The sequence below is a fragment of the Rhinolophus hipposideros genome, assembly GCF_964194185.1.
Source record: "Rhinolophus hipposideros genome assembly, chromosome: 8".
NCBI classification, from domain to species: Eukaryota; Metazoa; Chordata; class Mammalia; order Chiroptera; family Rhinolophidae; genus Rhinolophus; species Rhinolophus hipposideros.
In genome coordinates, this window is record NC_138054.1 from 53,438,059 (window position 1) to 53,462,154 (window position 24,096).

Below are 24,096 nucleotides of genomic sequence, written 5' to 3' on the forward strand. Positions count from 1 at the left end.
CTCTAATGCGTCTTTTGGAGCAAAAATTAATATAAGACCCAATATTTAAATGATATGATATATTATACCCGGTATTATATCATATACAAGACCTGATCTTATAGTAAAATAAGACTGGGTCTTATATTAATTTTTGCTCCAAAAGACGCATTAGAGCTGATTGTCCACTACATCTTATTTTTGGGGAAACAGAGTAGCACTAGTTTCCTTATGTTATTTGCCTTAGTCCATGAAACCAGTTAAATGTTGTTTCACTAGTTGTGAAAGCAAAAAGAAATGTTTTAAACAGGAACTCAAATGTTCTCTTCAGAAATAGAAGAGAGAGTGGTTAGGGACTGGAGATGGTGGTAAAAAATAGAAGGAAAAATTAATGTTTTAAAAATAAAAAGAGGCCTGCCAGATTTCTTTGTAACCAAAAAATCCTTTTCATAAAAAGCACATGCAGTTGACTCCCTGTTTAGGGGAATTTAATAATAATAGTAACCAATACCATTATTGAATGCCTACCAAATGCCATACACTGCCTATTTTAAATCATCTTTGATTCTCTTGACAACCTGTCCTCATTTTACAGATGAGAAAAATGAGTTTCAGAGAGAAAAAGGAACTTGTTGCAGGTCACATTAGAGAATGGTGATTTCCAGAGTCTGTAGTCTTGACTCATTATTTTCACACTTCCAACTCAGGGCCTTGACCCAGACTTTTCCTTCTGCCTTGCATATTTTCTCCTCCAAATCTTGGTGAATTTTGCGTCCTCATCTCATTCAAGAGAAGTTCAAGGCCTTCTCTGACCACCTTATCTAATATAGTTCACATGGCTCCTCTCATTCTCTTACTCTGTTTTTTATTTATCTTCATAGAACTTATTTCCACTGAAAATACTATATTTTTATTTGTGTATTTTCTCCTCCTCCCCCTTCCCAATGATAATGCAGTCTCCATGGGACAATTTTTTTTTTTTTTTGTCTGCTCCTTATTAAATCCCTAATGCTTAGAACAATGCTTAGAATACAGAACGCACTCTGTTAAGGGGAGAAGACTGAATGAATAAATCATTATTATTATATCATGAACGGATATTTTTAGAGGTTTTACCATTTGTTCAGCACTGCACTAGTTACTAATTTCTGCTTAAAGCCTTTTGATTTGGGTATTTGTTAATTATATCAATCCAGTTTTTAGATTCCTACAGTTTTTTTGGTAGCTAGTTATACCATGCTCATTCCTGCTTTCTTGCCTTCATTTATACAGGTTGTTTCCTTTTCTTTCAAGCCACTCTGAAATCTCAACTTTTCAATGGAATTTTTAATACCCACATCACAAACTACTTTTTATCTTCCCTGAAGTTCTATAGGATTTATGATTTTAAATTTGGTTTTTCCTTAAAAAGGCCTTCCTTAAACACCGTATCTAAAATAGTTTGCCTATTTATCTCTTACTGTATCCATTTATCCTCTTATTTTTTCTTCCTAGCATTCATCGCTACCTGGCAATACAGTAGATATTATTCATTAATTTATTGACTGTAAGGTCAGGCACTTTATATTATTCATATCTGCATCTTTTAGTGCCTAGAACAATGCCTCATGTAGAACATATAAAATATTTGTAGGATAAAATCAAGATTGAATAAGAAATGCCTGTGTTTTATGATTTACCCAAATACTTGGTTTATAATGTCTGTTTGAATTCTGTCACTCCCTTAATTTCTCTGACCTTTTTGTTTTCTCATCATAATAAAATCTATCCTGTAGAGTTGTTAGGATTAAGGATGTGTAACTCTTGGTACAGCATCTGGCATAAGCACTCAGTAATTGTTTGCTACTATTATTAAGTTCTCTAGTACTGTTAAACTTTATATTGTACCATCCAGCATGGTATATTAAGTATCTTCAGTAAATATGTTTGATTATATAAACCTCATTTCTTTTGTAGTCTTTGGGCATTTCTTTATTCCTTTGGGATCCCCTATATCTATTTCTGTTTTCCACCAAGAGTAAGCACTTATTTATTGGCATAATGATTAAAAACTAATATAAAAAGTTTTTAAGCATTTATAAGGTAGTTTATAATTAGAAGATATTGTCCAGCAAAGTAAAACTAGGTGAACCTAAGTAATATATTAAAACTAGAAAAGTCTAATACTAAATACTTTCAATATATAATTCAAACTGTCCTTTTTATTAAGATTCAGGCTTGAATTTGGCTCACTTAAAAGTCCTTGGATAAATGGAATATATTGAATTTAATATTGGGGAAGAAATGATACTTGTAAAAATCATACTGTGCTTGTAAATTATTGTATCACTTAAAAATATTTTAGAAAAAAGTACACTTGGGTGTTATGTATTAGCATTGTATTCACTACACATTTACATATTAAGAGGGGATGAACTTTTAAGATATTTCAAATATTAAAAGTTTTCCCCAGAAATCTTTTTCATGTTTTTATTTATCCAAAATAATTGTACTTCCATCTCTTAATTAGGGAGATATGCAAACCGAAATACTTAAATAAGACCTCAGTACGTCCTGGCCTGAAGAACTGTGGGGACGTTAATTGTATTGGACGGATTCATACATACCTCGAGTTGATAGGAGCAATCAATTTTGGATGTGGTAAAAATAAAAACCCAACAATATCTTTTGCTCAACATTTTTTATCCTTATGGCACCTATTAATTTCTTTGATGATCAGAATGCAAGTAGATTTAGGTATAGATACAGAATACAGAGAGATACTATAACATTATGGAATAAATATATTGAGATTTTGCTGTAAAACAGATTTCTGTTGATTAAATTATATTTCCCTTTGAGAAAATTAGTGTAATTTAAAAAATATATATTCAGTGTAAGTAGAAATAATTTAAGAATGCAGTTCTTTGTCAAATAAAATTATTTTATGAAAAGTCTAATAGCCCATTTAATTTGCAAATACTGTATTCATGCTAGAAATACTGTCTAGCAGTGTTTAAATAAAGGAAATAATTTATGAGCCTCTACACTTAAATGTAATAAAAGTGCCAAAATGTTTTTCATGGAAGAAAGTTTTTTTATCCTAGTTTTTCTCAAATATAAAAGTTGATGAATATGCATATTTGTAAATGTATTCAACCCTTTTATTAACATGACACAAACTTTTTGAAGAAAGATAATAGCCATAGTTGTAAAGTGATAAGGTAATTAAAACCTTGCAACTCATGTTGTGAGAAGAGTATTCTGTATTCCTTGTCTGAAAAGACAGCTAGAAAACCAGAAAACTTCCTGTCAGAGATGATTTTATTTTATATGTAGAGAGATAGAATTTATAGTGTGCCCTGGGGTCTTTCCATTTTAGTGTCTTTGTTTGCCCAAAGCACTGTATATTGGGACTGGCTTTTCAGGAAAATAATGTATCATAGCTTCCTCAGCCACTGAAAGAAAAATGAAATGTTTTCTGTATTAGACTCCCAAAGTTAGCAAAGTGGACTTGGCACTCATTTGATCAGAAATTAAACAAATTACCCATTTCCTAAGTATCACATTTTATTGAGATTTCTTTATAACAGTAGCATTACGTTTAGGTAAGAACTACTAAGCGGCACAAGAACTTTGTGATTGTGGAATAGGATAGAATCATAGAAGCTCAGGTATAAAGAAACCTAGAAATTGGCTTACAATGTATAGTCAGTGTAGATGTGTCTTCCTGTTTAACAACTGCGTTTCATAAAAAAATAGATTGTTTTGTTTTTCCTGAATTCCAATAGAACAGGCTGTATATAACAGGCCACAACCAGTTGATAAGGTACGAATCAGAGACAGAAAAGATACCGTAGAAGCATACCAACTTGCCCAGCGTTTGCAGTCCATGGTAAGCAGTCACCTCTCACTAAATGATCTCTTCAGAGTGCTCCTTAACACTGTTAAGGAAGGTATGCCTACTTCTCAGCTGTTTAATTAACAAATCGCTATTTAATGGAAGAACTTGTTTCCCCTTGTATTTCACCATTCACTTTTGTGGTCTCCATTTAATTTCATGTAACTTTATGAGGCATAAACAAATCAAATAAACCTCAAAATTCACTGGCAAACTTTACACAGAAGCATATGTAATGTTTTGCTAAAATGATCTTAGGTTGGTTTTGATTCTAAAACTATACATTAAGCCTTTTATTTTTGTGTTTTTTTTTCCAGTTATTGTTTTATTAAAATTCTTACCATAAGATTCAACTTTTTGGAATAGCTATCCAAAATAATGTTAGCCTTTATCTTTTTAATTCTTGAGATCAGTGAGTTTTACAGTACATCAAAATTCATCATTTTACTTAAAAAATAAGTGATCAAACAAGTCTCCTAAAAAGCAGGATCATATTATGAACCAGTAAAATAGGTTAAATTGGTAATAGGTGAGATAAAAAGTACAGATGATAAAGTGGGTATCTTTCTTAGTGTTTAGGCTGCAAACAATTTCTACCTAGATTTACTTTTAAAAGGAAGTTTTCAAATATGGTTGCTGGAAATAGGTGGTGCTAGTTGGACAGTGGCCTATGGCAGCTAATCCATTTTAAAGGCTTTGATATTGAGGTTTGCAAAACTGGATATAGTAATCCAGTTATCCAGCATTGTAATTTCTTTTTTACTATTTGTATTAACTAAGCAATTTTTTCCTTTCTAAAGCTGAAATATAATTATTTTGCTTCTAGTTTTCAATATTTTACCTCTTGTTATGTGTTCTTGCAAGTTTTCTATGACAAGTGATTGATCAGGAAGTCATTTTTTTTGTGGTTCTTTTTTTCAATTTTATTTTATTGGGGAATATTGGGGAGCTGTGTTTCTCCAGGGCCCATCAGCTCCAAGTTGTTGTCCTTCATTCTAGTTGTGGAGGGCGCAGCTCAGCTCCAAGTCCAGTCGCCGTTTTCAATCTTTAGTTGCCAGGGGCGCAGCCCACCATCCCCTGGAGGGAATTGAACCGGCAACCTTGTTGTTAAGAGCTTGTGCTCTATTCAGCTGAGCCATCCAGCCACCCCTCCAGGGACTCAGTGGCAGCTCGTTGTCTTCAGTCTAGTTGTGGAGGGTGCAGCTCACTGGCCCATGTGGGAATCGAACAGAGCTTGCACTCTGACCAACTGAGCCACCCGGCCGCCCCTCTTTGTGGTTCTTTTTGGTCTTAAAAATATTTTTTGTGTGAATGCTTTAGCTTCCAAATGATGAAAAGAAATGAAAATTGAAGAAATCCTAGTAAATGTAGAAAATAATCACTGATTTATTTTGGAGCAGGATACTAACTATTGAACATAAATTAAGATAAAATTTAGTCAGGCATTGCTGATCAGGGATGACAATATTGTAATGGAGAAATTGTTTTTTAGAAAATTACCATTTTCATTTTGTATATTAATGTTCTGTGATTTCTCCAATTTAATCTTGTTACCTTTTGCTTTATTTCATCTCAGCGTACAAGGAGACGTAGGGTCCGAGACCCATGGGGAAATTGGTGTGATGCAAAAGACTTAGAAGGACAAACGTTTGAGGTAACTTTGACCTATTCAAATGGCTCATTAGTGAGTTATTTTGTCAGTACATGTTTGAATATCAATGTCACATATGTTGCACTTTTTATATGTATACATATATATGTCTCGTTCCCATGTTAATTTGTTTGTGTAGAAGTTACAATAAACAACAAAGTAGGAGGCATTGGTGGTACAATTAAGTAGGAGTTTGACTCATTTTCAAAACTTTGATTATCTATTTCTGCGTTCTGCTCTCTAGCTCAAGAATATCTTCCAAGATGCTAGGAAGTTCGTATGCCCAATTCATTTCAGTAAACGTTTATTGAATGATGTTCTGACACCCCAATTAAAATATTGTTCCATGCGTTAGACACAAATTGAATTACAAATATTGAAGTGTTATTTCTATTAATAAAAACTATGGCCCTAAAAAGAAAATAGGCGACGAATTTGTGTATATGTAAACATCCACACCCATTCTACATATATAATTTGTGAACAACCAGTGCAGTAGAATGGATAATGTGAAAGTGTGGATACTCCTTCCCTTGAAGGATTGTTGGGAGAATTCAGTGAAATAAATGAAATACGGTATATGAAGATCCTAGAATAAGCCTTGCATGTACAGGTACTCCATAAATGTTAGTTCTCTTCTTTCTCTTTTCCCCACTCCCTGTCCCCAGCCTCACACCTGAGTGCTATTATAGGCAGAGCAATTAGTAATATGTGGTGCCTGCCAAGAAGGAACTTAGATTTCTATTAGGAAAGATAAAGCCTATGGTAAGTACTATAACATTGGTCCCAAAGGATGTGATCAGGGAAAGTTTCACCAAAGATGTGATATTTCATCTATGACATGAAGGATGAGCAGGAAAATCTCAAAATGTAGAAAAGTAGATGAGGGCATTTGAGGCTGAGGAAGCAGCATAAGCAAAAGTACAGACATGGGAAAATACTAGACATGTCCTGGAAAAAGGTGCACAGTTCATTTGGGCTAGAGTGTAAGACTGGTAGGAGAAATGGAATGAAACATACTTACATAGAACTTACTGTGTATTGAACACGATTGTTAATATTTTACAAACATTAACTCATGTCACCTTTACAATAATACCATGATGTTGTTATTACTATTAGTGTTCCCATTTTAAAAATGAGGAAACTGAAACACAGAAAGCTTGCCTCAGGTCACCAACTAGTAAGTAGCAAAGCCAGGCATTTTATTTCTAGAATCTGTGTTCTTTATCATCACACTACATCTCTCAGTTGTAAAAGAAAACTCAGTACAGTGGGACTTGATGCCTAGAAATGGGAAGTAAGAAAGGTGAAAGACTCAGGTGATCCTGTGGTTTTGGATCTGGGTACCACTAATTGAAATGAGTAAGGCAGGAGGAGTAAATTTGAAGTTTGGTATGGCTGTGTGTTTTGCAACAATTTTTTAACATATTGTCCAGCATTTCTGTTAGTAGCAAGAAGGACACACATCTATTAACTTTGTCTTGTTCTCACGTGCCCTTAAATGTGGTTTTAATGGAGTATTTTTATTAATTTTACCTATCTGTGGTTGATGGATTCTTTGATCAAGTGGTGTTTTGTGTTTTAGCATCTCTCTGCTGAGGAGTTGGCAAAAAGAAGAGAAGAGAAATGTAAACCTCTTAAGTCTTCAAAAGTGCAAAGACCAACAAAAAGGTATAATGTTACATTATATAAATGTAATTTTTAAAAATTTATCCCAAATGATTAGAAAATGTATGGAAAAAATATTTGATATAACTGCATTGTGTTGTTCACATTAAGTTAAAAAATACAGCTAAAAGTTTTGAGTTTTTTTATTCCACTGATTGTCAATTTGAGAGACCTTAAACTCAAGTTTTAAATTTGTTCAGGTTCAGTGAATATAGGCTCTAAACTATGCTGTAAAGGGGCCTTGTTTGTGACAGGTGGTCATTCAACTTAGACATTATGAACAGGTAACCTCGTGAAATGACTGGTTCTCTCTTTGGGTGGTGCTGATTGTTAGCAAAGTGTTTTTGTTTATTCTTTTACAATAAAAAATTTGTAACTTATAACCTTAAGGGTCACCAAATAAGTTGAATGCCTTGATTTTTCTAGAGCCCCTTACTTCGTACAGATGCCCCATTGAGTGGACTGTCTCTATTTGTCAGTGTCTCTATTAAAGTGAGATATCTAGGAATATCACTAGGTCGTTTTCAATGAAAAGAGCCCTGATACTTAACGTTATATGTCTCTGGGTAAATTACTTAAAGCCTCTTTTATAAAATAATAACTATAATAGCTAACACTGTTAGAGATGTTTTAAGCACTTCACATTATTAACTCACTTAATCCCCATAGCAACTCTGCAGACATTAATGTTATCATTCCCATTTTATAAATGAGGAAATAGAGGCACGAAGAAGTTTGAGTAACTTGCCCATATATGTTAGTGGTCGGGCTGTGATTTAAACCCAGGTATTAGTCTTAAGAATCCATACTCCTAACCATTAAACTACAGTATGCTATATAATCTCCTTAAAATAAAAATCAAAAATAATAGGTTTGAGAATAAATTAAATGAGATAAGCTATATAAAAAAATAGTCATCTGTAATACATGACTCCTCATCTAGTATCCAGACATTTGATTTTCTGAATCTAAATGTGAGACATGTTTATTATGATTTTTCAAGTCATTGTTCCTGTTTGTCAGGGTGTTTTTGAATCCAGATTTACTTTTCTCTCATAATAGCCTTTGTAGCTTTGGCTCATCAACATTTCAGTAAGCTTGCCATTTCTGCCATTGATCACTGGTTCAAATGTTTAACTGGATTAAACATAAACCTCAGACATCATTGTTCAGTCAATTATATACTACCACAATTAACCCATATTTCATCTTATGCATAAAGGTAATGATAGCAGATAAAATATTACTTGAGTCTTTATGAGTCTATTAGTTTTAGCAGATTATTCCTATCAAAAATGAAATTTAGGTCTACTTATCATGACTTTTGTTTTCATGAACCTATTATTATTCTTGGTAGTCACCTCTTCATTTGCCAAAGGCTCACTAATCAGCTGTTTAAAAATCTTTTCTAGAATTTTTCCAATATTCAACATCTAATTCCTCTGTTTCTAAAATCTGCTTTTTTGTGTGTTTTAAAACAAGCCCAATGATTGCCTATTCCTAGGCCTCCAATAATTTACCCATTCTCTGCAGCTCCTCAAAATATGTTAACAGTTTCACATCATGGTTCTTCATTGCTGTGGGATGCGTATGCTCTCTTACTATTTTCTCATCTATCTTGGCCCTTAGGTTCTTTTTATTCGTGTTGGTTAAGCATTTTCTAATTTGAAAGTGCTTAAATCTTTCGTCTTTATCCAACAAATGGTTTTTGAATATCAGGTACTGTTCTAGGCCCTTGAAATACAGTATTCAGCAACTGTATACTGTCTATTCCGGAGCTAATAGTCTCAGAATAGGAACTAAATCGTCCTACTTTTTTTCAGTTGTGTTAACATGAACATACTTCTGGTGTTTTGGTTTTTTTCCATTCTCAGAACATTAGCCTGAAAACCCTTTTTGTTGTTCTTTACATTTCTCTCAAACCTCAGTTCTTTACTGGTCAAAGCCTTTCTAAATTTCTTTTAGGTTTACACATGCTTTTGTATCTAGCCTTGTTTAGGTACTCCTCTTCCCATCTTTTTATAACTTTTTCATTTTAAAATATGAGTTTATCGTAGAACTTTGTGTATACATTAATTTCTTTAGCAGAACTATTTTGTCATTTATTCATTCAACAAATATATACTGAGTCCCTACTCTTTGCTGACCACATTATTGTACTGACAGAAATGTTTTTGAGAAACTTCATCTTTCTTGAACTTTCAGGTCTCATATTAGGGAATTGATTACATCCTCATTGAATTTTTTGAAATCTGCTTTCATTATAGGACATATCTGACCTTTATAATATTCTCTTCTTTAGAAATTAAAACACAAGAGTTACTTTCTCCCAAAGGTCCTGTCATTACTTTTTTTTTTTTTTCTTTCAATATCAGGTCCAAAAGAACAATGCTGATTTCAAAAAGTTTGTATGGAATGTTTTAAGAAATTCTACTTATTTAACATTTTTCTCTCTCTGACAGAATTTAGGTTTAAATTATTGATACATTTCAAATTTGTAAATAAATGTTATTTTCCTAATCTTGTTGAGATTATTTAGAAATATTTTTTTTTTCTTTTCAGCTCATTTGATCCCTTCCAACTGATACCTTGTAATTTTTTCAGTGAAGAAAATCAGGTACTACTTCTGCATCACTAAATGCCCATAGATAATGCCCTCCTGTCAGATATGATATATTTCTTCTTTTTCTATGTGTGCAAGGCATATGTGTGTGAAATATCAGGCAAAGTATGGTACATTAACGGTCAGATGAGTGATACACACGGAAAATGAGAGGGAATTTCTCTATGCTAGGGTTTTAAATGGTAATATAGATGTGTTTTTAAGACCGGTTCCCACTGAGCTTTGATTAGTGACACCTTGATATAAAAGGTAAAGGAGAAAAGGGTGGACATTCCAGTTAGAGAGAACAAAATCTCTATTTTTATACTCCCCTTTTTTTTTCCTTTTTTTATATTTCAGGAGCCATTTCAGGTGAAAGTGGCTTCAGAAGCACTTTTAATAATGGATTTGGTAAGGATAATCTATTGTGTTTACTTAGTTATTCTGATTTGTATTCTTGTGTATTTTTATTGCAGGAGTAAGAGAGAGTATGGAAGACCTGTATTTTGGATCTTAACTATCCTCTTTTTCAAGGAATCTAAAAATAAGTCTTTTCTTTTGGAGAAAAGCCAAACAATTGCATGTTTCCATATTTTAGAGAAAATAAATTAATGTGAGTTTTTGCAGACTGTTTATCATTATTAATCCTGTTTTCATTTCCTAGTATCCTTTGTCTGCTGCCTTCTACATAACTGCAACAAACACAACTCTTATAATTTGGAGTTTCCTTGTTTGCACTAAGCTATTGAGAGACCTCCGATAGTTGTGTGTTTGTTTATAATATTTTCCTGTAGGAGGACCTAGAGCGATTTTTACTTTATATCCTTATATCTTCCCTGAATAGGAAGAGCAAATGGTGTCTTTATTTTGTTAGTGAAATGGAGTATTTGAATGTTTGATCAAAGCTTCTCAGCCAGCAGTGAAGATAGATCTGAAATCTTTAGTTTCTGTGTGCTGAGCCTAGCATCCAGTTCCTGTACTCTGCTACTTTATATTAGAAAAGCACAATTACCACACTTGTAAATGACTCTCCTATGATAAGTGAGTTTTATTCTGATTTTTTTGTCAGGTGGTTTATTTGTTTGGACTAAGTCTATCTTGTATTTCTTTTAGCATGCTCATGTTTCTATGGCAGAGGTGATTGGTCTATTAGGAGGAAGATACTCAGAAGTTGATAAGATAGTTGAGGTAAGTTCTCTATTTAAAACATTTTAAACTTATTTTGTCCTGCCATACCAAATATTTTTGTATAGATTTCAGTGGATATAATTAAAATACAGACTTCACCTATAATATGAATGAGACTATGCAAATACAGAAAGTTATACTTATATATTCCTAAAAGTGACTTAACATTCCATATGTTAAGTACCTGTTTCCTTTACCACCGAGAAAGAGGGAACACGGTCGGGCCTTAGTTCCTCATTGCCTTCACCAGTAAAAAGCTACAGTTCCCAAAAGGCGAGGAAGCATGTGCTAATCTTACAGTTGAAACTTGGTTTAGGTATCATTCTGTTGAAAATATTATCATAAATAATAGGGGGTCATTGAAAGAGTATGTTTATACAAGTATTAATATGGGCTGACCTGGAAAATTAACAATTATGACCTTGTTAAGTGGATTCTGAGTTTCTAGCGCATAATCACACTTTCGGAGTATTAGGTTGGTGCAAAAGCAGTTGTGGTTTAAAATGTTAAAAATAAATGCAAAAACTGCAGTTACTTTTGCACCAACCTAATATAATTCATTTGCATGTTAAAGGCTGCCTGTGAAATAGTCAAATAAAAGACTTGGCTTAAAGAAGTTTCTGTATCTATGTATGAAAGAACTAAAACATTAAAGTTATAGAATTAACAGAATTTCAGTATAATCACATAAGAATTTATCCTTTTTAGGTTTGTGCAGCAGAACCATGTAACAGTCTGAGTACAGGACTGCAGTGTGAGATGGACCCTGTCTCACAGACACAGGCCTCAGAAACCTTAGCTGTAAGAGGCTATAGCGTTATTGGATGGTATCATTCTCATCCTGCCTTTGATCCTAATCCTTCCCTACGAGATATTGACACTCAAGCCAAATACCAGGTATGTGTGTAAGTCCTATGTGTATGTGTTCTGTAAATGATTGCACATTCTCTTCCCCTTCATTGCTTTCTGTAACATAAATGTACTTTTAACATTTCTAGCAAAGTATTGCATTTCTGATATTCTTTATATCTGAAGTTTAGAAATAACTTGCATTGTTTTCTGATTATAAAAATAATGCATGTCTATTTGAACATTTGGAAAATTAACTATTTTGTTTAATACAGACAAGCGTTATCAAAGTAACAGTGATAATTACTCCCAGAGCCTTTAAAAATTGATGGGAACAATTAGAGCAGGGACCTGGGATAATTGAAATAATCAGAAATGTATTATATGTTTTGCATCTCTGGGAAAAACAAAGTTGTATTTTATTCTGCAATTTTATGTTTGATATATGACTGTTTTTGTATAAGCAGCTGTTTGTATTAGGTTGGTGCAAAAGTAATTGTGGTTTAAAAGGTTAAAAATATTTGCAAAAATCGCAATTACTTTTGCAATAAATTATTGCCATATTGATAAAGATTATAGCTCATGGATAGTAAATGAGTAAATATATTCGTGGCAAATAATAGATTTTACAGGCCAGGTGATCTTTTTAAGGTTGGGTTGAACATGTTTTGGCCTGAAAAATTTAGCATGCAGAATGAATGTATGACATTTTATTTAGTTGCTATTTGGATGTGAAGTTTTTAACACCTTTTTGTTCTCTTTTCCTCCATTAGATATTTAAAATGTTGGTATGAATAAGTACGGACTTTTAAATGTATTACTTTACTTTTCATTGTAGAGTTACTTCTCCAGAGGTGGTGCAAAGTTCATTGGAATGATTGTTAGTCCCTATAATCGAAACAATCCTTTACCTTATTCCCAGATTACCTGCCTGGTTATAAGTGATGAAATTAGCCCAGATGGCTCTTATCGTAAGTTTTCAACAAAAACAACTTCATCTTATTTCTATCTTCATTTCTTTGAGTCTTACAAATCAGAGAATTTACAATTATGTAAAACTATTTAATGGAAAGGTATGTGCCCTCAACTAGGGAATCACTATTTGCATATCGTGTAGTTCAACTACCCTCTTCCCTTTTATGATATCCTTCTAGATTCAAGTCCCCACTGTGTTACCATGGCCATTGGGCAAAATGATTACAATGTGCAGCCACGCAGTGAGTGTATTAGGTACTGGAGACACTATAATAAGCAAAATAAACGCAGACTGGCTTTTTTTGCAATGGCATACAAGTGAAAAAAATTAAAAAAAACCACAACCCTACCACCAGTTCTCCGTGACCTCTCAGTTTAGGGTTAACAATGCTTAACTCTGTTTTTATATCTCTTAGTTTCCATTCTATTTCAAGAAAGAATTTGGTTGGTTTGGCCCATCATTTGGTTCCTTTGGGATTTATGTCCACTTGTGGTCCAGTGAACTCTGTGAATTAGTGTGGCCAACTAGGGGAAGGAAGTGCGGATGGAAAGGAAATGATGGGAGGAAACAACTAACATCTCTAGGATATTCTTTCTTCATCATTCTTACTGTCACTGCTCTAGTTTTCTGTCCTCTGGATACTGTCACTGCACATTTCACTCTTCCCCTTGAAGGTAGATACTTTAATTATACTAATTTTCTAGCACAAGGCCTGGCAGAAAGTAGGTACTAAGTGAATGTTTGTTTATTAAATTAATTTCTCTTTATTTTTAATGATGTCACTCAGATGGTAAAAACTTTCCAGCATTACCTCCATGTCATTTACTATTATTTACTCAGTTCTCTGTGCATCTGTTACACTTGTTTCCTGTCTTCATGGTCACTTTGTCTTGGTAATTTGTCTTGGTAAATGGTTATTTATCTCCATAGCACATCTCACTAAACTGTGAGCCCCAAAGAGCAGGAACTGTCTGCTTTGTCCTTGTATCTCCAGTAGCACATAATTGATTGCCTTCCACCTAGGAATTGGTCTACCTTCTGTAGGTTGTTATTGAATGAATAGTATTGACATTAAACTTTAGTCCAAAAGGTCCATTGTACATATATACATCATTCTTTAGCTAATATAATTTTACAAAAAGTTACGAAAAGAGGAATCACGACTTGTTCTCAATTTAAATAATTTCTTAATCTCATGATCTTCTAGATTTTGGGAGTGAACCTCTACTCTGATGCTGTTCATTACAGTAGCTGCTAGCTACATATAACTATTTAAATTAATTAGAATTAAATGAAATTTAAAATTCATTTCCTATGAGAAAGAGGAATAAAATTGGAGGCATCATTGATGTTTCCTGATGTCAAACTGTACTACAAGGCTACAGTAATCAAAACAGCATGGCATAAAAACAATGAGGGAAAGCCAGTCTCTTCAAAATATAGTGCTAGGAAAACTGGACAGTTTACATGCAAAAAAAAAGAAACTGGACCACCTTCTTAAACTGTATATAAGAATAAACTCAAAATGGATTAAACAATTAAATATAAGGCACTAAAAAAAGGCACATAAAACCAGAAGAAAACATAAGCAGTAAACTCTCTGACATTGCTCTTTATAATATTTTTTCTGCTATATCTCCTTGGGCAAGGGAAATGAAAAAATAAACGAATGGGACTATATCAAACTAAAAAGGTTCTGCACAGCAAAGGAAATCAACAAAATGAAAAGACATCCTACTGAGTTGTAGAAGATACTCACCAATGATACGTTCAATAAGGTGTTAATATCCATAGTTTATAAAGAACTCATAAACTCAACACCAAAAAAATAAACAATCCAATTAAAAAATTGGCAGAAGACCTGAATAGACATTTCTACAAAGAGGACATACAGATGGCCAATAGACATATGAAAAGATGTTCAATGTCACTGATCATCAGAGAAATTCAGATGAAAACCACAGTGAGATAACCTCATACCTGTCAGAATGACTATCATCAATAAATCAACAAACAAGTGTTGAAGATGTGGAGAAAAGGGAACCCTCGTGAACTGTTGCTGGGATTGCAAATTGGTGCAGCCACTATGGAAAACAGTATGGAGGTTCCTCAAAAAATTAAAAATAGAACTATCTTATGACCCAGAAATTCCATTTCTGGGTATTTATCCAAAGAAATCCAAAACAGTAATTTGAAAAGATATATGCACCCCTGCGTTCACTGCAGTGCTGTTTCCAATAGCCAAGATAGGGAAGAAACCAAAGTGCCCATCAATAAACGATTGGATAAAGAAGAGGTGGTACATACTCGTATATACAATGGAGTATTACTTGGCCATAAAAAAGAATGAAATCTTACCATTTGTGACAACATGTATGGACCTAGAGTATTATGATAAATGAAATAAGTCAGACTGAGAAAGACATACCATACAATCTCACTTATATGTGGAATCTAAAGAACAAAATAAACAAAATAGAAACAGATTCATAGATACAGAGAACATACTGATGGTTGCCAGATGGGAGGGGGTTGAGGGGTGGGTAAAAAAGGTGAAGGGATTAAGAAATACAGGTTGGTAGTAACAAAATCACCACGGGGATATAAAGTACAGCATAGAGAAATACCAATAATATTGTAACGTGTAGTGCCAGGTGGGTACTAGACTAATCATAGAGATCACTTCGTAATTATATAAATATTTAACCACTATGCTTCACACCTGAAATGAGTATAAAATAATATTGAATGTCATAAATGAATGAATGAATGAATCATGTTTCAATAAAAGCATGAAAGGGGAGAGTTAACTAGTTACTTGTGACCATGAACAGGTTATTTAACTTTTCTGTGTCTCAGTGTCCTCATCAAAAGAAAAAACGGGGGAGGGGACAGTATTGGCAGCTGGTTCATTTAAGTGGCCTTACATATATAAAGCACTTTAAGTTTAGCACATAGTAAGCATTATATAAGTGTTATTATTACGGTATTGGCATTTGGTAATGAACCAGCTGAGCTTTTTTTAATACACTTCAAGTACAGTTACATGAGGATTTTGAAGGATATGTGAGAAATTTCTAAGTAGGCTCATCCTTTGGTATTTTTTCCTTTCTACCTGTGTACATGCTATCTACCCCTTGGGGTCCTTTCTTCTAGAGTTTAGCATGACAGCTTTGACTCAAGTGCAGTTGCTACCTCTCCAGAATTATTCCTATTTCCTGTCTTAATCTTAGATTAGCACCTACAGGAAGGTGGAATGCTTGTGGGCTGAAGTCAGGCAAACCTGCTAGGATTTAAAATTCACTCTCTTCCACTTTACTAGTCTAAACAGGATGTTTAACCTGTTTCAGCCTCAATTTTCTTATCTGTTAAATAGGAATAATGCTACCTACTTCATAGCGTTGTAAGCTTAGTAATGTGTTTTAAAAAAATCACTGTAATGAAGTATGTCTTGATTTGCTTGTGGTTCTGGCACAGTTATTAATAGTACCCCCTTTCACTCAAAAAGTCTCTTGGTTTGGATAATAAACTATGATCATTTTACCTCTCACAGTTCCTTGAATAGAATTGTCATGCAAAGGGCACTTTTACTTTTCTTTATTAGTAGTAATTGCTTGGCATTAATATGCTCGGTGGACCAAGTTCAGCCAGGCAATAAATATTTAACGAATACCCACTATGTTTAAAGTGCTGTTCAGCGGGTCTGCCAAGCTGTGTTGGAAAATAGTGAAGGAAATTTTAAGTAATTAAAAGGAGATTGGAGTTTTAAGAAATAGCTGATGAAAATGTGCTTCTTTGTGCTTTTCTAGGTTTACCTTACAAATTTGAAGTACAACAGATGTTAGAAGAACCTCGGTGGGGATTAGTGTTTGAAAAGACAAGATGGATAATAGAAAAATACCGGCTATCCCATAGGTATGTGCTGTGGTTTGAGACGGTTGCACATCTGCAATATTTCTCATTAAATTATGTTTTAGAGAAAACCCAAGTTAAATATAAAATTGTGATGTATGGCATCAGTGATAGTTTATTACAGAACTGATTAGTTTATAGCATTGGTTTCATCAGTTTGTTTTCCTGTTTCTTCTAACAGCAGTGTCCCCATGGATAAAATCTTTCGCCGGGATTCTGACCTGACTTGTTTGCAGAAAGTAAGCTGCCTTCATTTTAATTGGTTCCATTGTTCATAGATTCTAAAGCTATTCATCTTGATGTGTTTTCCCAGGATGCCTAATGCTTTGTAGATACATTTTCTGTGTATTTCCTTTATTGTTTTTTTCTTTCTAAAATTAATTTCTAGGAGATAATTAGTAATGTGTCTTGTTGCCCACACTTGCATATAGAAATAATACTATTTTAGAATAAATTTGTCAGTGTTGGCTGATAAATTTCTTAGCAGATTATTATTGTACACAATAGAGAACATTTTTCTCATTTTATTAAAATTCGGAAGCGCCATGTTTCCATTTAGCTTTAGCAATTGATCATTTTTAAGAATGGTAATAAAAATCTAGCAATTAAATTTAAATGGTCATCTTACTTAACTTTCTGGTAGGTAATAAGAGTCCTGAATTCTTTTATTTTGCTTCTAGTTTTGTTTATGAGTATAATGAGTTAATAACATCAGATTGGCAACAAACGTGTCCTTTTTTCTTTTTTCTTGGTAGCAATTTAGAAGTAGAAAATTTAAACATACTGAGTTTCTTTTAATATTTTTGCCCCCTTCTATTATAACCACTTTATCTTTGTTTTGTTGGAAGATTAACATGCACATTTCCCAAGAAACAGAGTCTAGCATCCTGATTTTGAAATGGTAGAATCCTGGTTTGTATGTACACAGATTTCTTTTTTTATCCTACAGGATTATTGTGCTTTGTAATTATTGAAAAAAAAGGAGCAAAGTCACCTATTTGTCCAAAGTAGAAAGCATCATACATGCACATACAACCTCAGGTTGGTTTCCTGAGGAACTGACCCAAGGGCTCCTCAACAGTGACTTTACACTCCAGCTGCACACAAGTTTACCTTCAACCACACTTAAGGAGAATGTTTCTTAATTGAACATTAGAAAATGTAAGATTTAGAAAACGTGAGATTTGTCATCAAATAAGGATAGTAATGCAAACCCTCTTCTTAGACTTTTTGTGTATTTAAATATAAATCTTCTTTCAAATAGCTTTTGGAGTGTCTGAGGAAAACTCTGAGCAAAGTGACAAATTCCTTCATTGCTGAAGAATTCTTGACTCAAATAGAAAATTTATTCCTTTCCAATTATAAAAGCAAGAGAGAGAATGGAGTGGCTGAAGAGAACTGTTCTGCGGGTCCAAAGGAATTGTTAATGTAATTATTCTAAAGTAAGACATTTTAATCTTGACATAATAGATCCTTCTTTCAGTTACAACCTTGAAATTATTGTAATATAGTTAGCAGTGGCACCTATTTTGATATTTTTTCTCTAGTTCATAAAATCCAAACTTTGCAACATAAGTCATGTGACAAGAAAAAGATCCGGACTTGTTTTCACATAGTGAAGATCAATGTTGTCTTAAGTCGGGTCTGCCGCAGTGTTCCGGTCCTGCCATGGCCAGGAAGCGGCGCTGTAGACTCAAAGGGCTGTCTGCCTTACCGCTGTATTCTGTTAATAAGGGGGTTGTTTCTTTTCATTTTTTTTCTCCCAAACTAGTCATTCCATTTGTGGTATCTCGTGTCTCATCAGGAGCACTTCCATTCTTTCCATGTGTTTGGTGAGATTTGCTTACGGTTGCAAGTGAGTTGTGGGTGGGTGGTCACTGAGGTAATTAACATGGGTGAGAGCTACTGATTTCATAAATCTAACAACATGCCCTGGGATGCCAGGGGAGACATAAGGAGAAAATCTTCAAAACAGAGAAGAGACCCAAAGGAGAGAATCAAATTACCAGTTTTATAATTACAGGTATTTGCTTCCATTTTATTTTATAATGATACTACAGGATATGGCATTTTCTCAGCTATCTGAAACATTTTGTATAGATTTCAGATACGTAAAATAATTTGCTTCAACTATATTTCCACTTACATTAGTGTATGTGATAAAACCTCATTTAACTGGAACACAGGTAATCATAACCATCAAACTAGATTTTTTTCCTACTACCTGCTATCGGGAAAAAGAGGCAAATTACAATGAAGCTTAAATAAATCAGAGATTTAATTTAAAAAACAAAAAAGCCTTCCAGGACACATTACATATACAGCCCAGTTTCATATACTTTCTGAAACCAAAACAGGTTAGCAAACTTTTTATGTAAAGGGGCAGTTAGCCTATAACTTAGGCTTTGCAGGCCACATACTGTGTCTATCAGTCATTCCTCTTTATGTTATTTTTACAACCTTTTAAAAATGTAAAACCATTTTTAACTCATAAGTCTCACCAAAGAACATGTTGCTGGACATTATCTTCCAACCTCTGCTCTAGAGAATTGCAGACGTTTAGAATTTATTTTCAGATGTGTGAGCCTGAGACACTGAAAGGTCTTGCATCATCTTCAGACAACAAAACTCAGAATTGTGATTTACATTTAAGTACATTTTCAAATAAAAGTAAGCAGGCATGCTTCCTGATTTATCCTAACAGATTTTAGTTTATTTCTATTAACCATAGAAATGATATATACCCATTTTCTAAGCATTCTTATTAATAACAGGTTTATTACATCTAATCTGGGTATAATTCAGGATTTTTACTTTGGGTTGTAATCAGTTGCCAAGAAACAATAAGGCAGAATTGGAACGAGCAGTAAGGCATTTTTAGATGACCTGGGTCTTGACTCAGCCTTGTGATTTTGGGGGATAAGCTTACGTTCTTTGAGCCTAAATGTTTATGTATCTGAGGTCTGAGTTACCTTCCTAGCATCCTTCCAGGTCTAAAATCTTATGGTTCATTCTAATTGTTGGACTGCTCATCTGGAACTTTATGTCTTGAGATGGTACAGTTCCCAAATTAGCAAGTGTTTTTAATGAAAACTGGTTGTATTTTCTATTTCTCTGTATGCATTTAGGATAAACATTGAAATGTAACTTATAAAGCAGTTATGGAACCAGGGGTGTAAAATCTCTAGACCAAAAATCAGGAAACCTGAGTTCTTACCCTAATTCTGTTACCAGTTATGCTGTGTGACAGTGATAAAAATCACATAAGTTGTCTGAACCTCGGGCTCTTCACCTGTAATTCAAGGGTGTAATTTTATGATTAGGATTTCCTTCTAAGTACAAAAGTCTGTGATTTTGTAAGAGGTAGTAATTCATTCATTTGTACTCTTCCTTTTGACATATTTTCCTCATTGTACATTGGAACAGATCCTAGAAAGTGGTATTAATTATAACTTTTGTGACTGACATTTCACTGTAATATTGGTGAGTTTGGGTGATGAAAAATAGTGGAAATTGTTAAAAGTTCTGTTCTCAAATCTGGGTTTTCTGCATGCCAATAGTTAACCATATTTACTAAGCCATACTATGAAGAACTCAATCATGGTAATCCTCAGTGTTTAGAGCTTTGAGAGCACAATTTTTCAAATAATATTACTGAGTAGTTTTTTTTTTTCCTGATGATAAAGTACATTTTTCATATAAAATATTTGTTGAAAAAACAAGCATAAATAAAAATATCTCAGTTCTACTACTGTGTTTCCCCGAAAATAAGAGCTAGCCAGACCATCAGCTCTAATGCATCTTTTGGAGCAAAAATTAACATAAGACCCAGTATTATATTATATTATATCCAGTCTTATATAAGACTCTCTTATGGTAGACCCAGTATTATATTATATTACATTATGTTACATTACATTACATTATATTATACACAGTATAACACACAGTATAATATAACATATATATAATGTAATAATATCAGGTCTTATATTAATTTTTGCTTCAAAAGACACATTATTGCTGATGGTCCATCCAGGTCTTATTTTCAGGAAAACACGGTATCTAGAAAACTACAGTTACCATTTTAGTATAAATCCTTCCCCCCCGCTTTTTTTGGATAATGTAATTTTAGAATATTAAAAGCTGTGATATTTTACTCCCATCCTCCCTCTTTCATTTTCCCTGCTTCCTTTTTTCTCTTACCATAGTCTTAAAACATTTTTGCGACTGCAGGTACCCACATTCCTGTCACTGCCAGCCTTGGGCTACTGTGGGCAGTTGACCCCAGGACCTGGGAGAATCTAGAGGAAGTCTAGAACTGAATGGCTGTGGAGTTCGGGAGTTTCCCATGCAGGGTCTGAAAGGGAAACCTACCTCCCTTGTTTACAGGGCAAATATCCCAGTCTCTTCGACCTGACTTGAGTCTTACTATTACACAATGACAATAAAGTAATGAACTTGATTTTTTTCTTTTTCCAGCTTGGCTGGTAGAAATTGACACTAGTACTTTGCCATTGTTAGATTTAGCTCTCTTTAAAAATCTAACCTCAAAGTAACATTCAAAAAAAGAAAAATTAGTGGAATGAAATCAACAAGATCAGACTCCTTCCCCCTCCATTATTCTAGCCTTGGCCCATTAACCATTCAAAGATGCATTATAACTTTCATGGGCCTTAGACAGTTTTGCCTTTTTGGACCTCTTCTTTCATAAAAAAGTAAAAATTACAATTGTGTTTGTATAAAAATGAATTTAATATACATCAACATGTCCTTCAATCTAAAAGTTTGGTTTTTCTTCTTCTGAATTTAGAAGAAATTAAAACATTTTCATGGACTTCTAAAAGTGTTGTGGGCCTGAAGCATAGTGCCTAATAGATAAGTTGACCCTGAAGGGTGTGGTTAGAAAACGACCGTGACTGTCCCTCTCCTGTAAAACCCACTTTACACACCCTACAGTTGCTTTGCCACCCCAGCCAAGAACATTGCAATTCCCACAGCTTTAGATCTATAAACTTGAACTTCATTCTTAAAATTCAAGAGTATTGCTGGGACCACTCATTCTCAAAAAAAAAAAAAGATAGCAGGCAGTGATTAGTTTTCGTTTTCAGGAAGATATTTTTGTTCTGATCCTTAATCCATGATTTTGAAACTCTTGCCACATATCCTCCCCCTTTTTCTCCCTTCATTTCCCTTGAGCCCTTTTTTTCATCCCCATTCCCTTTGCTCTCAGCAAAGAGGTACAGGTCATTCATTCTACCATTTGTGGAAAGCAGGACCTGAAGAATGGAGATGAACAGACCCATTTAGATTTGCCAGAAGCTGGTTAAAGCTTGCCCCGCCTTCTCTTTATAACTTTTCTCCTACACAGGAGTGGGGTGAGGTTTGTGATGTGCATACTGTAAGCAGGGTCAGAGCCTTTGCAGTTGTCTGGGCAGCAGAGGAAGCTGTGGCCTCAACATGCCAACCTGAGCAGACCTCCTGCTCTTCAGTTTATTTTTACCTCATCCTGTTTCTCTTGCTGGGTCCTAACGAGGTGAGCTGTTAAGACCTGGAAGAATTGATATAGTCAGGATGCCCTAGGATTGATACTTTTCCTGTACCTAAATAAGAGCCATATGACACCTGAACACCTGAAATGTAGCTGCCTATCCTCAAGTCATCAGCAGACATCCACTTAAGGGATTTCTCAGTAGGAATTAAGTCTGGGTACCAAACCCTGGGTTTTTATAAATCCACACTCTTCTCTGCCAATACTAGAACTAAATCTAGAATCACACATTACGACAGTTCGGAAAACTTCACCTGAGCACAGAGAAAAAAGCACATACATTTTTATCATCATCTGATCTATCGGTTAATAAAATTCAACAAATTTGATCTGCATCTCCAGTTTACCAGTAGTTTGATAATTTTCTTATCAGTACCAAATTTTGCAATATTTCCAGGAAATCACTGTGGAGAATAATGTAACACACTTTAGCTTCATTCCTGACATTTTCTTAAATGGTTTTATGTGTGCCGTTTCCAGACTGTTTCTCTTTTTTCATCTAATCTATAATTTGTGCCTTCTGGTATTTTCTGAATCTCTTAAGCCACCTTAAATCCTTTCTGGAACAAGACAGAATATTGTATCCCCCTAATTAAGTCATGATAACTTGTTTTTATTTTCTTCCTTTGAGTATATTTCTCAATATATTCATAAGGACTTTTAATTTCAAGGGGAAATGCCTGATTTTCTATTTTAGAGGTTTCCTAAAGTAGTCTCTTAGAAGTTAAGAAGGATGTTAAGTATGTTTTCCGTTTGTATTCCTGTTTCATAGGGTATATCAGAAAGTTTGTTTCAACCTATGAATTTAAAAAAAATAGTGTTTAGATTCTAGCATGATTTCAATAGATAGCTCACGTCTTTAAATTTGTGGATTTGACATGTAAATTATGTATTATGTATGTTTACTATGATTATTGATAAACTTGTTTTCCCTAAATGTTATCAGTGTTAATGGGTTTCTTTTATATGAATATTGAAATGTTCTGTAATACAATACAATGATTTAAACTATTTTGTACATTTAAAAATGATGCCATGTTGTCTATATCTATATTAAAGAATATTGTAAATATTATTTGTACAATTATGAAAGCTTTCTCTCAAAATGATTGAACTCTCTTCCCCATACTTAAGTATGACATATTATAAAATGTCTGATTTTAAACTTTGGGATTTTATCTCATCAAAATTAAAGAGAAACATTCTGAAGATTCTGTATAAATAAAGTTTTGAAAATAAAGTGGTGAATTATTTGATCTCTTTCTAAATTATTAGCAGCATACACAATGAATTGCAAAAAAATGTCCCATTAATTCGGCATACATTGGTTGAGCATCTATTATGCCGAGCATTGTAGGTGTCACAAAGTTGAGCAAATGTTGGTTTCTTCTAGAAGCCTGTTAACCTAGTAAGTGGGAAACACATGAAATTTGACATGGATAGCGAAGACTAGGATACAAAGTAGAATTGATTCTAAATGCTCGGGAAAGACTTCAAGGATAACAGGTGTTTAGGCAAATGAGACATAACTCTCTGGAATGTGAGCTGTGAGATCAATGTCTTGGAAGAGATCACCTTTTAACAGCCTGGAATACTGGGGGAAGGTGTTCCAGAAAGACGTTTAGCATGGGCATGGAGGTAAGGAATAAGAAATATTTTAGAGTCTTTGGCCAGAAGATAAAAGTATATCAAGATACTAATTTTGAAGGTAATTCACATTCAGTCAACTGAGGATACAGAGGGTATAAAGAAAAATCTCACCTTAAAACCAAAATTAACTCATTAACTGATCTTGAACTTTCTAATCTTTATACACAACCTATCAATTTACAAAACA

The 24,096-nt window shown here is 33.9% G+C and overlaps 1 protein-coding gene across 4 annotated transcripts in view; it reads left to right on the forward strand.

Annotated features, from left to right (window-relative positions):
- The window catches only part of MYSM1 (Myb like, SWIRM and MPN domains 1), a 37,980-nt gene extending 14,639 nt beyond the window's left edge, over positions 1 to 23,341 (forward strand). Inside the window, exons 9-21 of one of the 4 annotated variants that reach the window (XM_081055992.1) lie at positions 2,489 to 2,619; positions 3,750 to 3,853; positions 5,436 to 5,513; positions 7,099 to 7,184; positions 9,744 to 9,798; positions 10,144 to 10,194; positions 10,897 to 10,971; positions 11,680 to 11,868; positions 12,659 to 12,791; positions 16,606 to 16,711; positions 16,890 to 16,947; positions 17,973 to 18,150; positions 20,945 to 23,341. In XM_081055992.1, coding sequence (XP_080912118.1) covers positions 2,489 to 2,619; positions 3,750 to 3,853; positions 5,436 to 5,513; positions 7,099 to 7,184; positions 9,744 to 9,798; positions 10,144 to 10,194; positions 10,897 to 10,971; positions 11,680 to 11,868; positions 12,659 to 12,791; positions 16,606 to 16,711; positions 16,890 to 16,947; positions 17,973 to 18,140 — 1,234 coding nt within the window. In that variant the 3' untranslated portion in view covers positions 18,141 to 18,150; positions 20,945 to 23,341. Of the gene's footprint in view, positions 1 to 2,488; positions 2,620 to 3,749; positions 3,854 to 5,435; positions 5,514 to 7,098; positions 7,185 to 9,743; positions 9,799 to 10,143; positions 10,195 to 10,896; positions 10,972 to 11,679; positions 11,869 to 12,658; positions 12,792 to 16,605; positions 16,712 to 16,889; positions 16,948 to 17,972 lie in introns of all 4 variants that reach the window. The other 3 variants (XM_081055995.1, XM_081055994.1, XM_081055993.1) reach the window with 3 other exon arrangements.
- Positions 23,342 to 24,096: the final 755 nt, after the last annotated feature.